General features: G+C 34.7%; 1 protein-coding gene across 2 annotated transcripts in view; it reads right to left on the reverse strand.

Moving 5' to 3' along the window:
• The window catches only part of DOCK7 (dedicator of cytokinesis 7), a 214816-nt gene that overhangs the window by 9077 nt on the left and 187589 nt on the right, over positions 1-18150 (reverse strand). The window contains exons 41-47 of one of the 2 annotated variants that reach the window (XM_060023034.2): positions 15712-15843; positions 14137-14151; positions 5892-6017; positions 4245-4334; positions 3895-4131; positions 3397-3540; positions 2100-2206 (exon numbers count right to left, since the gene is read on the reverse strand). In XM_060023034.2, the coding sequence (XP_059879017.1) occupies positions 2100-2206; positions 3397-3540; positions 3895-4131; positions 4245-4334; positions 5892-6017; positions 14137-14151; positions 15712-15843 (851 nt within the window). Of the gene's footprint in view, positions 1-2099; positions 2207-3396; positions 3541-3894; positions 4132-4244; positions 4335-5891; positions 6027-14136; positions 14152-15711; positions 15844-18150 lie in introns of both variants that reach the window. The other variant, XM_060023043.2, reaches the window with a different exon arrangement.

Here is an 18150-nt window from a genome sequence, read left to right on the forward strand (position 1 = left end):
TTTCATGTGTACAGCAAAGGGAATCAGTTATTCATATACATATATCAACTCTTTTTTAGATTCTTTTCCCATATAGGCCATTACAGAGTATTGAGTAGAGTTCTTTGTGCTATACAGTAGGTCCTCATTAGTTATCTGTTTTATATACAGTAGTGTGTATATGTCAGTCCCAATAGAAGTCAGTCAATTCTACAAGTACAAAGCAGCTTTCTTTCTTTTACTATGGCAGCTCATCTATACCATACATTAGGAGCTATGTATCCTATAACCAAACCTATAAGGTTGTCTAGCTCAATAATCAGATTATAAAATCCCAGACTTCCAATGAAGCTATCTGAAGTTTTTAAAAGACATTTACCATGTTCACGCAGGAGAAACTGACAGAAATTCATGACAGCTATTGCAGTGAGAATAAGGAAAATACTGTCTCAAGAGACTTGAACAAGTTAGCATGCCTCATATTTTCCTGACGACAAAACTGATATAAAGTAAAATTCTGTCTACCCCAATAAACCCTTTCAATGAATGATTTGATAAGGGAAACCACAGTTCATAATTTGATAAGAGAAACCATAATAGGGAGTCAAAGACTGGATTCTGACTATGGTTCTGATGCTGCTTTGTTAAGTGACAAGTCATTTACTTAATGGTACACAAGGGCCTTACAACCTACTTTCCCAGTGTTTGACTACTTGTTTTCATAGATTGCACAGTTCCAGCTTCACTAAACTATTCATCTTTCTCAGAACAGATTCTGAACTTTGCTCATGCTGGTTTTTTTGTTTGTTTTTAGTATACCCTTCCCCCTCTTTTCTGCCTGAAAAACTAATATTCATCCTTCAGGGTCCATATATAATGTTAATTCCTGTGTGAAATCTTCCCTGACATCATCAAGTAAATTATCATTCCCTCTTTTGTGCTCATAGTGTTAGTAAAGCAGGAATCAGTATCAAGTTGATGACTATTTTCCCCTATTGTTCCAAAATTTAGTATTTACTGAATACCTATTTATTACATGCCAAGTATTATTTGTGAAGAAAAGAGTTAACAGCAGGCCTGAGCCTGCTATCCTTAGGTCCTATTTGAAGGCTGGCCCTTGGTTACTGTCTGGGAATTTGGATTTGGGAAGGGTTCCTATCATACCCAGAAGATAAGAGTGGCTCACTGTGCCTGAACTATTTATACAAACACTATAGTTTCTGCTAAATACCTGCTTTCCTTTTGGGAGTCTGGAATTTTGGTACCTGTCAGGGAAAAGGTGCTTACATGACCAGCCTCCAATAAAAATACTGGTTGGCACTTGAGTCTCTACTGACCTTCCCTGGTAAACAACATTTCACATATGCTGCCACAACTCTTTGCTGGAACAATTAGCACCTCCTATGTGGCTGCACTGGGAGAGGACCCTTTGAAGCCTATACCTGGTTTCCTCTAGACTTCACCCCCTGTGCCTTTTCCCTTTGCTGATCTTACTTTGCACTCTTTTACTGTAACAAATCATAACCAGGTCTACAACTACATGCTGAGTCCTGTGAGTCCTCCTAGCAAATCATCAAAACTGGGGGTGTTCTTGGGGACCCTGACACCATGGATTATTTCACCTAATTTGCACAACCTCCCTGTATGAGGTAAATATTATTATCCTTACTTCATACATTAGAAAACTGAGGATCATAATGATTAAGTGACCTGGAAAAGAGACATAAAATGATAAGGATAAGATCTGAACGTAAATTTTTTGCTTCCAAGTTTGCTGCTTGTATATTTTCTGAGGGAAAGGAAACAGAAACTCTCACATTGAATGTTCACAATAAATAACAGCTTTCAAGTTAAATGTTAAACTAATAATAGTTTCAAGTTGAAAAAATTTCCTGAGTCTAGGCTTTTCTAATCTTTAAAATTTAAAACATGGCATTATACACAGTATTGGGGGGCAGGGATATACATACATAAGGCATAGTAAGTTATACACAGACAACCTCTCATTGTGAACCATTTTCCTATAGTTTCTCTTTTCAATAGTCCCTGAAGACTCTCACATCAAACTGTGTATTGGACAGTCTCAATTTGAATATCTTTATGTAGGAAACCTTGAATACCTTTTAGTAAAATCTTTGAAGCAGAGTCGCAATTTATTATGATGTCTGAAGAGCTTTGGGTCACTGGGTATTTCAGACAGGAAAACCTGGGCAACTTCCAAAGGCCCCTGTAAAATAAGAAAATAAAAGTGTGTTTTTGTTTTTTATATATTCACAGAGATAGAATTTGCCAAAACCATTTTTCTTAGCACTAAGCTTGATACATATATGTCTATGCCTATATTAAAACTTTTCAGAGATGGATTCTGACAATACATTTTTAGTTTTTCCTAATGTCAAATCTATATTCTTGCCCACAGCAATTAACTTATTAGTTCATTTTTCAAAGAAAAAGAGTAGGAGCTAGAGGACTGACTCTTGTATTCATTAATGTATTCTGCCTTATATTTTTTATATTCTTTAATTTATCCTAGATATAAAAGTTGTCAGGCTAGTGACAATCAGTTGTGAGTCCACTGATTATTAGACACTTGATTTTACTAAAACAGCTTCCCTCAGCATTCCAAATGTGTTCCTAATACTGCGAATTAAAGGTGATCTTTTGTAAGTTACGTCATTTGGAAGTAAAACCTCCAAATCACGTATACTTTTAGGAGGTAAAGGTCTTAAAATCTTCATTCCAGTTTTGGTAGGGCATTTTTTGGCTTCATTTCTTTAACCCAAAAAAAGGTAAGATATATTACATGAAATCTTACTTGAAGCTTTTTTGGATTTTCCCTTACCTTGGACTACTCACTAATCATCAGCAAAAAAAGCTGAATGAACCCATTACAAGGAGATAATGGGGATGGCTTCTAATCTGCATATGACAAAACAACAATATCTTGTGTATGTACATTATTCAAATTTTCAAAATGATTTCACATTACTTATTTACTATTCTCAGCTCACTGTGAAGGAGACCTGGAGAAGATAACATCAGGGAGTATCTAAGAGAGTAGATACACACACATGCATGGAACATGTAGCTCTGAAAATGAGCCCTTCTTTTTAGATCACATTCTTTCAGTACAAGCTTTTAAAGGAAAGGCCATTTTGAGTGAAATCTATCCCTTCTTAATAGAATGTTTCAGAACAGATAGTTAGAAAAACAGGCAGTTTAAAAGGCAGGTGTGAAAATTTTTTAATAACTGAGATTATACTAAAAATTTTGTTTTTCAGTTTAACTTTTGCAACTACTTCTAACATATTTTCACTTGCTTTGACACTTATTTGTGATCTCTGTAAAATATAATAATGAAATCATTCAAAATTCCATTTATAACTTAAATCGCACAGTATTAGCAAATGCTCCAACCTGATTCACTGTTGTGCCTACAGATCCCTGGAGTACCATCTGAAGCATTTTGGGGTCTGCTGGATCCTGATGTGTGGCAAATGCCAACTCCTGCGTTTTTTTCTGCATGTCTTCAATAGCAACTTCAATTGGTGTTAAGATGATCTGGGTCAAATAACATCTATTAGGTCAGTGTATTGATTGAAAAATATTTAGTGAGCTTTATACACAATCAATTAAAATAAGAAAAAAGTGGTGACCAATTGTAACCTATTATCTAATAATAAAATTCCAAAATTTGGATCACTAAATAAAAAATTAAAAAATCAACCTTTTAAAGCATAAGCGAAGGGTGAATTAGGGACTTAGAAAAGAAGCTGAAAATTAATGACTTAAAAATGGGTAAAGTTCTAGTATGTTACCACGTGAGGAATGATACACAATGCTATATCCACATTGTTTTCACATGGCTCCAATGTATTTGCTCCACTATTTCTATTTCCCTATTTGGAGACCTACCTCCTCTTTGTGAGTGACATTAACCCTTGTCTTAATATAAGGAAAGGCATGAGAAGTAGTCAGAATGGTCTTCCGTTTGAATTGTTCATGAAGTTCCCCATGGGCACGACCATCTAAAGTGAAGGGTGTACAGTACATGAAACGACGAAGATTATAATTTTTGTCAAAATATGTGATTCTGTCCTTCATCTCATATGTGTCAAAGTATGGCTCCACGTAGGTAATCTGAATATATGCCTGGGAAAGGAAAAAGTTCTTCATTTTCATTGTGAAATCATCATTCAGTCTTTCCCCAAAAAAATCAGTCTCAAAGATATACCTATGTGTCATTACAGTCTAATCAACCATACCTTGTTAGGATCTAATTTACACTTGTCTACAGGATTAGAATCCTTGATTACTTCAACCACATCCTCTCCAAATCTTTCTCCATAAAATCCCTAAAATAAGAAAAAGAAATCTTTCACATGAAGTTAACAGTAGTAGAAAACAGAGGAGGTCTCTGAGGGAGACTCCTGAGCAAAATCAGGCCATTTAGTAAGTTCTTGTACAACCATGTCAATAATTACAAAATAATAATTATTTGCATTCACAAAAGTTAAATTTAGTCTATCAAATTAGCATGGCCTTAGTCCATACTTATTTGATATTATTCCCATTTACTCATTTTAAATAACACAAAATACAAAAAAAAAAAAATTCACCACTGAAAATACAGGATTCCACAAGAGGTCCTCAAAAAAAAAACAAAAAGGGAATAGAAAGCAGAGACAAAAGAAATTCATTATACTTGATGTATAGGATATTAACTTTTATTGAGTTTGATGTAGCCTAATTTCTTGCAGTCAATGAGCAACCATTCATTTTTCTGAATTATTAATGTAATGTTCCAGAATATTCAAATAAAAGCATTGACTTGTTGAAGTTTTGTAAAATTTCAGATTTTGAAAAGGTAACCCTGGGTCAAGAATGTACTGACTTTTCCATATGACGCTGAGTAGGAGCATGGGCAAGGGATGGAGCTATTCAAAAGGAAAAATTAAATCTCAATCCTCAAAGGAGAACAGCCACTCCTCCCTCTAAGATAATTTTTATGACTGAGTAAGTTTGGGAAATACTGTCTCAATATTTCCCAAGACTTACTTAATAGGCTCTTGAAAAACAAAAAGTCCAGCTTAAACCAATTTATGGAAGTTGAGTCCTGTGAAATCACCAATAAGAATACAATATTGAGAAATTAACATCAGCTGAGAATAAAAACTAGCCTAGAGCACTACCTCTCAAACTCTTATGTCTATACAAATAATCTGGGGATCTTGTTAAAATGCAGATTTTGATTCAGATGGTCTGGGGTAAGGTCTGAGATTCTGCAGTTCAAACAACCTCCCAGGTGATGTCAGTAAAGATTCTGTCCATGGACCACACTTGGAGAACCAAGAACAGAGAAAAGTTGGAAAGGATAACTATAGCAGAAAAGATTGGTTAGTTTCATAAACATTAAAATTAATTATTTATTGTGAAAATTAAGTAGCTGCATAAAGGTTAAGGGATTCTAAGCAGTGTTTTTAAAGTATAATTTCAAGCTTTTAAGTTCTAAAGATTATCTCACTGGGTATCAGTTATGCCAAAAAGATAATGTACTTGGGTCAGAAATACCTTGGGGTTCTAATTCTAGTTCCATTAATACCTTATACCTTTTTCAAAATGTGGATAATACTATACATTTCTCCACAAATCACAGTAATTCTGAAAGATATAGGATTTCTAAAATATGTGTGAAAATAGACCCTCAAAAAAATCAAGTTAATATTATTTTACTGTTGCCATAAAAGATTTGAAAAAGACTATTACTGTACCTATCAAAAATCCTAATTCTAAAGGAGTAGTTTATTTGGCAGGATCTGGCTTATTAAATGATTAGATCTGGATCTGAAAGTCTATTCACCACAGAAAATACAAATTAAAGATGACATTTTGTGAACCACCACAGCATTCACCTCCAATCTGTGAGATATCTCTGCAAGTTTGGTTATTGCAGGCTCCTTGTAAACAAATTCCTGTTCATCCAAATCCCCGAACTTGGTTCCATAAAAACCAACACGAAAATAGGTGCCAAACATCCGCTTACCATCCTAGGTGTAGGAAAATAAAGAAACTTTAATACAAAGTCTTTTTGTTTTACACATTTTGTTTCGATTGCTATGGTACAAAATTCTCAACACATTGCGAAAGTTTTAATTCAAAACTACAGTATTTTATTATTTTTCAAATGAAAGTAAAATAAAGTAATTTTCTTTTTTTCATTATTTCTAACAAATAACATTGTGCCATTAGGGCTTTTACCGAATCATATATGGCATATGTTTTTCAGGGACTGTACCAAGTGATGTCCTCACATAGGTCTATTTTTTTTTTATGTCCATACAATTGAGATAAATTAACTCATTTTCCTTATTGCAAGAAAAGTTGCTTGGTATAAAACAAACTGTTCTAATTATCCTGAAATTAGAGCATACTAAAGTTAAATTTAAAAACAACACTAATATTTTTAGTTTCCATTAGCCTTTATATTATCTCTTTACATATATTAAATGAGATCGTAAAAGTTAGGAGCCAAGTATAGCACCTGGCACAGAGCAGACGGTCAGTAAATGTCACGACCATCCAGAAGCACTGAAGCAAAATATTTACAATTAGTATCCCTCTGCTGATAAAAATACTGATATGTGGAAGAGTAACTAAAAATGGAATAGAAAGGAAAAAATGTATAAATGAAAGATAAAAAGAAAAAAAATTTGAGAAGAGTTGGTTTTCTAAAGTCCCCAAACCACCCACTGCATACATTAACCACACATTCATCCCAAGTACAATGTACACTAAGGTCACCTGAACTCTTACACAGCACATTTGAAAACAAATTCCCTCAATAAAGATAAAATACTTGGAAGCTTTCTATGCAATTCTTACAATTTAGATACAAAGATGTTTCAGAAGGATTTTGGGGTAGCGCCCATATACACAGCCATACGTGAGTGTTTATATACCTCTGAATTCTCTTTAAGCCTAGTAAGTTTGATACTTATTTTTCCTATACTGACTTATTGCAAAGGCAAAAGGGTATGTAAAATAAGTTACAAATGAAACAGATAATGAAGCAAAATGGAAAATTCTGATCCTCAATTTTCCAGCCTTATAATAATAATAATAAAAAAAATACAGTGACTAAAAATATCTCCACTTTTTTTTTTTTTTTTTTTTGCGGTACGCGGGCCTCTCACTGTCGCGGCCTCTCCCGCTGCGGAACACAGGCTCCGGACGCGCAGGCTCAGCGGCCATGGCTCACAGGTCCAGCCGCTCCGCGGCATGTGGGATCTTCCCGGACCGGGGCACGAACCCGCGTCCCCTGCATCAGCAGGCGGACTCTCAACCACTGCGCCACCAGGGAAGCCCCCATATCGCCACATTTTTGTCCAGAAGAAATACAGTTTTAAATAAAAATGTCTTTGAGCTAAAGAAACTTGAGGCTGCTAATAAAAAATTTTTCAGTCGCTTCAAAATTTAACAGACATAAAAATTAACTGATTTCTATAGCAAATGAAATCTCTCTAGAGATTCAATGTATTCATTGAATTTGATTGAAATGTATTCAATCAAAATTTTGATTAAAACCATCAATAAGCCAATGGAACAATATAATAATAGCAAATTCTGATATAATCAAGAAATGAAGACCCCACCACCTGGAAAATAAAAAAGGCATTTGAGAAAATTAACAATTTGTGATTGTTTTTTCCCAAAATGCCATAAATGTACATATTTATTTATTTTTTTAAAATCACAAATATTAAAATTTGTTATTCTGGCTGTATTCCCCTCAGAGTGTTCCAATTTTAAACCCTACTCTAAATCTTCAATATTATGATCATTTAAATATTTGAAGACTGCTATCAGAACTTGTTTCCCTTAGACTTTCCAGTTCTCAATCATCTTCATATGATAGGAATTACTATGCTGTTTTCATTTTATTAGTTTTTCAATGCCACCTTTTAAAGTGTGGTATCCCAAAAATAAACACAATATTGCTGATGTGATCTGATCAGTGTAGAGATCAGTGGGCTCACTGCCTCCCTGGATGTCGACTTAAATTTTATTAATGCAACTTAAAACTGAACTAGTTACTGAGCAGCCATTTTAAACTCTTTTTATTTACTTTCTCATACTGACATTCAGTTCAGGAAAAAAAAATTATTGAGTGCTTATAATGAGTTAGCCACTGTTCATCCTCAGGAACAGGAAAATAAAAATAAATAAGACCTCCCCAAGAGAGTAAAAAATGTATTCAAATAATTACAATACAAAGGGTTATATGCTATAATAAAAAGTGTATTGAGAAAGGAAAGATAAATCTTGTTAGAGCCAGGTCACAAAAGAGGTGACACACAGGCAGGATTCTACAACTTAAAAGAATGGCTAAGTGGATATGGGAGGGAAGGAAAGGAAAAAAAGTCATTAAACAGAATGTATGTGAGGGAAACCATTCATCCATTCATATATTTACTGAATGCCTACTATGTGTCAGCAAACTGTTCTAGACATTGGTGATAAATCAGTGAACAAAACAGAGTGGTCAGGGCAGGTGTCACAAAAAGGTGACATCTGAGCAAAGATGTGAAGGAGGTGTGAGAGTTATTCATGTGGATCTTCTGGGGGAAGTGCATTCCAGGCAGAGGAAAGAGCCAGTGCAAAGGTCCTAGGACAGGAGCCTACCTCATGTGTTTGAAGAATAGGAAGGTGGCCAGAGTGGCTGAAGCAAAGTGTGCAAGAGGAAGAAGATCAGCAGAGATAAGATCAGAGAGGAGTTACTGGAATTGAAAATGAATGTGTGTGTAGTGACGTGGAGGAGGGAACAGTGATTAAATTTATTTTCAACTTACGAAGAGTTCTCTAGTGTAAAACCATTGACTCTATCATGTTCATGAAAGACTAATCATATAGCTGTACCTTCAAGAAAAACATCACTTCATCTTATTTCCTCTTCAGAGTTTTGGACCACAGGATGATACCCATTTTTCCTTTGAATTAAAAAAAAGTACACTTTCCTACAATCTAGCCTATATTTTTCTAGCATTACCTTCCTTTAATGTCATGAATTCTTTCTGAACTTCCCATCATTCCCACACTCCAATTTGTTCTTCCTTAGCAGTTCTACTTACTGGGTCCACCTTCTTGTATTTGATGAAACTATGCCCCAGACAAGGAAATCCTTCTACGCATCTATCCATGTCTCTAGTGGGTGAAATTGCTTATGACAAATTATCTTAAGGCTTTTCTAGTTTTATCTTTATTTAGCAGGAAACATTCAGTTGGGCTAGTTGTATATTTCCACAATGACATCACTTCTAAAACTTCTTTCATCTTCACCCACAGCTTTCCATTATGCTTCTGACTCCATGTTGGATCTTTTACTTTAACCTTTGCTTTTTGTTGCTCTTGTTATTATAATCATACATAATGGCCTGCCTCAAGGAACCCTGACCCTCTGCATGAATGTTAAACTGAAGTGCCTCTGTTCAGTTCACAGGGAGACAATCTGACCCTGCCCACCTGTGAATGGCTGCAGAAAAGAAGAAATTAACACATGCCCTCCCTGATGCTGGCTAAGCCAGGAGATATTTTGCAAAACTAATGGCCTTTTCACTTTACTTCATCACCTCCTCCCCATCTCTGTTCTATAAAAAAACTGGCATCCAGACCCTGATAAGATGGTTTTTGGGGACACAGGTCCACCATCTTCTCCGTCTGCCGGCTTTCCAAATAAAGTCGCTATTCCTTGCCTCAACACCTCGTCTCCCGATTTACTGGCCTGTTGTGTGGCAAGCAGAGAGAGCTTGGACTTGCTAACACCTCCTTCAAGTTAACTGATTGCCAGATAGGCATACCAGTATTTCACACAGTGGTAATCTCCTTCTCTTCTATTAGATTTATTCTTCTTAAGAACATATACTTTTATCAGTTTATTTAATCACAGATCTCGACCAGGGAACATAACACCTCTTAGATTTCACAGCTAAATTGTGTTAAGATTTCAAGTAACAGTAATGATAATAATGATGACGATGATATAACAACAATAAAAATAATAATCTCCAACATTTTTAAAGTACTTACTATGTGCTAGACACTGGTTATCCACTTTACATGAGTTATGTCAATTCTTACCACGACTACGAGATACCATTTTTTTTACCCTCTTTTTATAGATGAGGAAAAGTAACTTGCCCAAGGTCACACTGCTAGTCAGCGGCAGAGCTGAGAGTTAAATCCCAATATATCTGACACCTGAGTCCAAGCTCTTATTTAAGCTATTTAATCCCCATATTCTATGTACTGGTATACAGACACTAGAACATAAGTATGATCTCTGAACCATCTTTTGCTTCTCTGATGCTTTCCTTGAGAACTTTTGAGAATTTCCTTGAGTAACTGTTTGAGAATTACTGGGTATCTCCCTCCCTGTATTTTGTCTTCCTCTATATTACAACACTGTCCTCTACTGTAATTGTTACTGCATGTTTGCATCTCCTTCCTGTAAACTGCAGTATGAAATTTAGGTTGGTGGTTTACCTACCAGATATATGCTTCTGATATATCCTACTGCATTTCTTATCAAAAGTTCAATTTTAACCATTATATGTTCTAGTCCAGAAAAAAACAAATCATGTCCAGTATCATCTACAAAGTAAATGTTTGCTGTCTGTATCTTTTTCTCATCAAAAGTAACATAAAGGGCAAACCTAACCAGTGGTACAGCATCATCAGTTGCTCAGTCATGGGTCTATACCAATTATTAGGGAGTCACCAACTATCAGAAAGTACCTCCTCACAGAGAAGCTCTTCTCACTTTCCCTAAATTCCTTAACATTTTTCATATCTAACTTCATCTCTTCACCTTTCCTGAGGTAAACAGTCATGGATGTTTTATACCTACACTGGTCTAGTTTCTTCTTTAGAGTGTCACATTTTTCCACTCAACTACTTGTTGTAAAAGTACTTGTTTTGACTATGCTCTTGGAACTTTTTTCATGCCCTTCTTTCAGCCCCCAACTCCCCAATCACCTATTAAAATTTGCTGTTTCTCATTCTGCTCTTTTACCGGCTTGGATGAGTTAATTTATCTCACGCAGCTTTAGCGTGGATTAAGGCTTATAAAAATTCAACAGAAGCCACTGCACCAGAACTATGGCTAGTATTTCTCAGCATATAAAAACCAAAATATTGGATGGACATCAAATACAACAACAAGAGTTATGATCCAGTTATTTTGCATGCTTCAATCTCATAAATTAGGGTACGCCACTTTTCTTTAGTGATTTAGTAGAGAGAATTTTAAAAAAGCTAAGCCCACCTTCTCAAGCCTTTCTGGAGACTATAATATATGCCTACTAGGGTGGTGATATTTCCCCTAGGATGGTGAAATATGTTGTAATCTTTTAAGGAAAAAAAATGGAGACAGTATTATGTGACTATGTTATCAATGGTTGGGGAATGACTGTTCTGAAAAATATAAACTTGCCTTAATCTACTTCTGAATACAAATTGTTCACTATTTGATAAATGGATAAATGTATCTTTTAAAATAAAATATATAGACACAAAATATGAAATGGCTGTAAGTTTCCATACAGAAATTCAATATTTCTCTTTTTTCTAAAAGTAATTTTAAAATGCAATCATAAGAGAGAAATTATTAAACATACTTTATTTCCTATTATTATTTATTTATTTATTTTTTTTTTTGCGGTACGCGGGCCTCTCACTGTTGTGGCCTCTCCCGTTGCGGAGCACAGGCTCCGGACGCGCAGGCTCAGCAGCCATGGCTCACGGGCCCAGCCGCTCCGCGGCATGTGGGATCTATCCCGGACAGGGGCACGAACCCGCGTCCCCTGCATCGGCAGGCGGACTCTCAACCACTGCGCCACCAGGGAAGCTCTATTTCCTATTATTTTAAGAAAAATAAATGGGCTTGGGAAGAGAAAATAAAGGTAAATACTAAACAGTCATTAAGATATTGGAATTGGCAGATCACCATGATTTAAGAAGGGTTCATGATTTGTTATTTTGGATGGTAAATACTTTACCAAATTGCTAAATATCAAGTTTTAGAGTTATCTTTTACACACACACACAAACCCACACACACAGCCCTAAAAAGCTTTGCCAACTCAAATAATTTGTACCAAATCAAGGAGCACGGTAAAAAATGAAATACAATGCTAATATATAAGCCCAGATAGCGTTCCTCTAAGTCAGGGAGGGAGTATCAATTCAAAGAGCCTTTCTACAGTGTATCAGTTATCCTTATTGGATCTCAATCCAGTGAGAGTTCTTTGAGAATACTAGGAAATTAGCTAGGAAACGTAGCTTTTAGAAAAAATGAAATTACTGAAGTTTTCCCAGAGTCAAAAAGAAAAATATTCACAAGATAGGAACTTACCACAATAGACAATAGTAAAAGTAGGGAGTAGGGTCAGCAACCAGGGGCAAGAGAGAAGAGAAAACAGAAGCATTTTAATTAGGGAAATTTCAAAACAAATAAGCAGCAAATGGTAGCAAACATATTTTTAAAATGCAAGCATCCATTTAAGTTTTACAAGGGAAAAGCAAAAAACAAACGTGCAACAATTTTAGAAGCTACAAAGCTAAAGGTCCAGTGAAAGGTAGTGACAAGAATATAAACAAGAAAATAAAGTCTGTGCGACTTTTACCATGCAATAAACATGATGACAGAATATTAATATCATAACCAGTGAAAATTATACCTTTCAGGGGTCGATTTAGCATCAAGCAGACTAGTAATAAACTGCTCAGAGGTTTCAATGTATCTTCTTTTATCTACTTTTCACCTACTTCCATTTCATGTTAGGAAATCCATAAGGAACTTTATCACTCATAGATAACCATGTAAAGTCTCTTTATATAAGTCTTAATTGAGCCACAGAAATGAGAGGTTCTGTACTAGGTATTAATAAGGTCGCACACATTTAATCTGGAGAACTAAGGTAGATGTAACTGTACTGGCTTCATCTGAAGAAAAATGAAAGGTGGCAACTAATTCAGAAATGGAAGAGAATGCAATAGTAACATTTATTCTGAAGGTTTCTAGTTGGATCTCAAAACAAGGATTGAAATGCAAAACCAAACAGAGAAAGCCTAAGCTGCTTAATCAACATAAACCTGACTACAAAGTGAGAGGCAAAGCAGAAAACTTTACAGATATATTTAGCTTTAAATAAACCTGGTTTATTAATACCTTGTTTTATACCTCATCAAAATAAATTATTTTGTAGAATTTTAAATTTTATAGAATTCTTTCCTTTACAGAAGGATTGAAAACAAAGGCAATCAATTCTTCCTGGCACTTTTCAGGTAAGATTTAACTTATATATAACTTCATGAGCCTAACGACTCCATAAAAGGAAGCACACATAGTCTTCATCGAACACTAATTATCAAACATTGTCAGAATATGAGGTCAAATTAAATTTCCAGTTGTCTCAATCTCTTTATCCCTCCCTCCAACAAAATTCAAATGACAAAAGTGAATTTCTTTCCTCAGTAGTGCTTATACTCAAGGTGAAGTGACTCAAGATCAAATTAACACATTCTTTCATCAATTCTAAGATGCACATTTCTGGCCCATATTTTAGTATCTCTGTAGTTGGCATTCATCTTTCAACTGATAGGATGTTGTAGTTTAACACACAGGGTATTTTTTTTCTTTGTTTCTTAAAGGCATGGAAAATAATGGGATGTCTTACAATTGATGGCATCTTAGATCAGATGAAATATTTTTTATTTACACCTCTGAGCAATAACATATAAATCGACCTCTGTAAAATGAGGTGAAACAATATGGTTAAAAAAAGAAATTTGTGTGTAAATGTTGATGAAAGAAAATGCTTCAAAGGATAAAAACAAACTAAGTGATGACAAAGTGGCTCATTTACCAAAGAATCTCATTAGTGTAACATATGGATTTCCATGCACTGCCTACAACCTCTTAATAATAAATTTCTTAACATAACTTACAGTATTTTAACAAAATTTCTTTGGTTAATGAATTCAGTTGACAGCAGACAGCAACAGAACGCCCACAGCTAGCACATGTGGGCAAAGCATTGGCATAAGAAATCTGATCAAATCAATCTATTAGTGTCTTTAACTAACTAAAACATTACCTACCTCCCAGCCAGTACTCTGTATAATAAAAAGTAAAAAAAGGGCAAAGTCATAAAAAAAAAAAAAAACTGTTTAAAAAGAACAAAAAAAAGCCAAAGGAAGTTCAGTAGTGTAAGGTACCATATACCATAAATTCTTCTTCGTATAGAAAACACCAGGGTACTTTAAACACCATATTCCTTCACTTAAGACCTGTGATAATATTATAAATTCCTTGTTCAAAACCTAGAAGCTAAAATTTCACCTTTTAAAACTTTAATAAGTGAAAAGTACAAATTTGGGGGAAAGAAAGCCAACTACTTGTTTCATTTGTGTCTAATTTAGATCCCTAACTAATGTGAGCTGCACTTCACTGAAGTATCACAGGTAAATTGGAATAGACATTGAAATTTCACTCAAATGTCTTTGATACAAATGGATGAAAGTTTCTTGGAAGCTACTAGCTCTAGATGTTCCAGACCTGATGTGTAATTTGCAATTTATAGGTCTGGAAGCTGGGATGAGATTTCCTTAACAGTATATGTACAACTGATTATAAAAAGACCCAACTGTTGTGATCAAGAATCCTAATGATCTTTTGCAACTTCAACATTTTAGTAAACAATAATAAAATTCTGGCTTAACAGTATAGTGGCCCTATTTAAGACTTAAAATTTTTCAGATTATATCAATTCATCCAGAACAGCTTAGTCCATGGCAAGAAAGAGGAAGTCAAGTTGACAGACAATAAAGTAGGACTAATACCGAACGAAAAAGTGGAAAACCAGTACTCCACTTCCTTCTTTGATGATGGCAGTAGCAGACAACAGCATGGGTAGCACAGGGAAGGGAAGAGAAAAGTGGAGAAAGAGGAGCCTCGACAGGATACTTCAGAGCATTTCAATGGAGCCAGTGACTCAGCTTCAGGGAAATCAACTGCTGGTAGTCTACTTCATTTCTAAACCAAGTTTATTTTAATTTTAATTTTAGTGATAATATGTGGATTCCATGAACTATAAACAAGTACTGAAGTCATACTATTATAACTGAATAAACATGACAACCATTTATTCATTATTTTCACTAAACATTATTTTCATATTAGAAATATGTCAAAGGATGATTGAATAAAAATATATGGGAAAAACAGTTAAAAGTTCAGTTGAAATCATTAAAAATATTAGGAGTTTATTAAACTTTCACATCATTTAATAAAAAGTTAAACATAACAACTTTTTTGGCAGCAAATGAATAGAAATCAACTTAAAAATCAGATTCATAACTATAACCCACACTGTGAAACAGAAAATAACTCACAATTTAAAACAAATTTAGCAACTAGTAAAAATTCAAAAAAAGTGAAGGAAAAAAAGAGAAGCTATGTGGAAAGGTTATGATGATCATAATCTACTTTAGGTAAATTCAGTTTTGTTAATGAGTCTTGCTTTTGGCCATGAACCATCATTTTGACACTGTTCATTTGTAACCTCATTAAAATGGTCATTTCGTGACATCTAGTTTGACATTAGTACAAAGCAACACTAATGCTTGTAGACAGTTTTCTCCATTTATACTGAAGCTAGAAAGTACAATCATTACCTGATGAACAATTTTGCTGAATGCTTCTTGAAGTTTACCATGAATCGTGGATAGTTTCTTTGCATCCCGATTAGCTTCATGAATAGGAATAAGTACTTTGTAAACCTCGTTAACTGCTTCATACATGCCAGCCTATAAGAATAATAAGATATTGCTTTCTTTTACATCAATAAGAAAGTGAATTACAATTTATGAACTCACAATATTTCTACTAAGACAATACTACTGTTTTCCAATAGGACATAAAAACAAACACTACTAATTTTTAATTTGATTAAGGCCTAATAAAATAATTTTGCACAATTTAATATTATCTCTTCTAGATAGATGAATGGATATGTATGCATGTGTGTTTGTGTCTGTGCATTTAAAATACACACATATAATATATGCATATTTACATTTCTATATAATTTGAATTGGACATTTTGCTTTTATCTACCCAGTAATTACTTAACTAAAATAAATGTGTGTATGTGTGTGTCCTCATATACGCACGTAAACTTTTGCAGAAACTAATTCTGAGCAGAGGAATAAAGAAACCCAATTATTACATTGGTCACAGATACGCAAATATCAGATAACCTGTGGCCTCCTAGGACACTAAAATTATTAACTTTTCCAAAATATTAAATTGGCACAGGAAATCTTATTGGAACTCTCCTATGGAAAAATCTCTGATTTTTAACAAAACATAAGAAGGTTCTGAACCACCAGATTTTACTCAAGTAGGGGATAGTTGGTCAGTAGGTGACTAAGGGTTGCTCTGGTTATAATCAGAGTAAGGGACAAAATGTGTTTACACTGCTACCCACTCTCTTGCCTTTAGTAATGGATTCATGGCTGTAGTGAAGGAAAGGAGAGGTATTTTCCAAGAGCCACTGAGTTCCCACTGCCTCACACATCAGCAAACATTATTTTCCCAGGGAAAACCTATGGTTCTCATATTTTCTAGTCAGTTCACAAGAGTATATTTAAGCAACATGTAGCTGTAATAGTAAAGTATATTTAGTGTAACTAAAATGCCCAGTAAATATTTTACTTAATATTAAATAGATTAATTGAAAAATAATGAAATTCACAATTATATGCTCTTGCAAAATATAGGCTTCTGTAATATAGGCCACTGTACCCCAATCTAAATTCACTGCTGTGAATTATTAAAATTAAACACATATACATAGAGAATGTATATTTATTAAAATATTCCATTAATACCAAAAAACTTTTTTTCCCTGCTAGTTCAGATCACTTAAATTGAAACTCAAGGAACAGAGATCCGGGGTAGGAATCAGGACAATCAAGGTCCTCAAAAACAAGAAATTTTAAAGTGGACCAATGCCTAATGTTCTTTGAGTCTCAGAATCATTATTAAATGAATTGCTTCTAAATGCCAATAATGATGAGAAGATGATAATAGCAAACACATTAAAACTTACTTGGAGCCAGGCACTGTGATAAGCACTTTACATAGGTTAACTCATTTAACCCTGATAACATTCCTTGAAGTAGGTACTATTATTAGATGCATTTAACAGTTAAGAAAAGTGAGGCACTGGTAGGTTGAGTAACTTGTGCCTGAAGTGATTTAACTACTAAGGTAGCAGAGCCAGGATCTGAATTCTGACTGTATGCCTTCTAAATCTATACCCATAACCAATATATTTCTGGGGAGGGTTAAGGCCAGGAGAAGCAATAACCAATTCCTAATAATAGTACAATGGGGAAGGTGGGAAACACTGTATATTACCTCAAGCTTCCCTTTTACCTTAACATGAACCTCACTGTCTCCCAAACCTTGGTGCTGGGATACTAAACACTCAGCAGAAAACTCACAGAAAGCAGGTGACCGTAATCACCATGGTTCAAGAAAGAAAGCAGGGATTTGGCTGGCTGTTTTTTCCTTCTCCAACAAACATCCCATCTCAGATCCACATGACTGCTTTAATTCTTCACATACAGATGGGGAGGGACAAGGATTAGAGTTATAGCATGGTAGGGTAGATCAGACAAGGGATCTAGGATGTAGTTCATAAAGCTCCTGATACCACTTCAATATCTACCTAATAGAACTCACTATGCAACCAATGGGATGAGTGGCCATAATTTTCCTGAGTACCACAGGCTTTCTGTTTTGCTGGGGTTTTTTTAAATTTTAAAGTTTTAGAAAATGTTTGGTGGTAAAGTTTTGTAAAGCAAGAAAAAAAAAATCTCTTACAGACTAAGTGTTGGTTCACAAACAAGCAGATGAAAAACACTGGAGGAAGTGACAGACTATTAAAAAGGAATAAGCAATGATGAATCTAGAAAGAAAATATGTTACTAGATGGTTCTTAAGGTATTTAGAGAAAACTACCATAAAGGAAAAGCAGAGTTGTAGGCAGAAAGCATAAATATACATGTCACTAATAATTAAGAAGTATGTAATTGTGGGAAGAA

This window comes from Delphinus delphis, chromosome 1 (assembly GCF_949987515.2).
Source record: "Delphinus delphis chromosome 1, mDelDel1.2, whole genome shotgun sequence".
Lineage (NCBI taxonomy): Eukaryota > Metazoa > Chordata > Mammalia > Artiodactyla > Delphinidae > Delphinus > Delphinus delphis.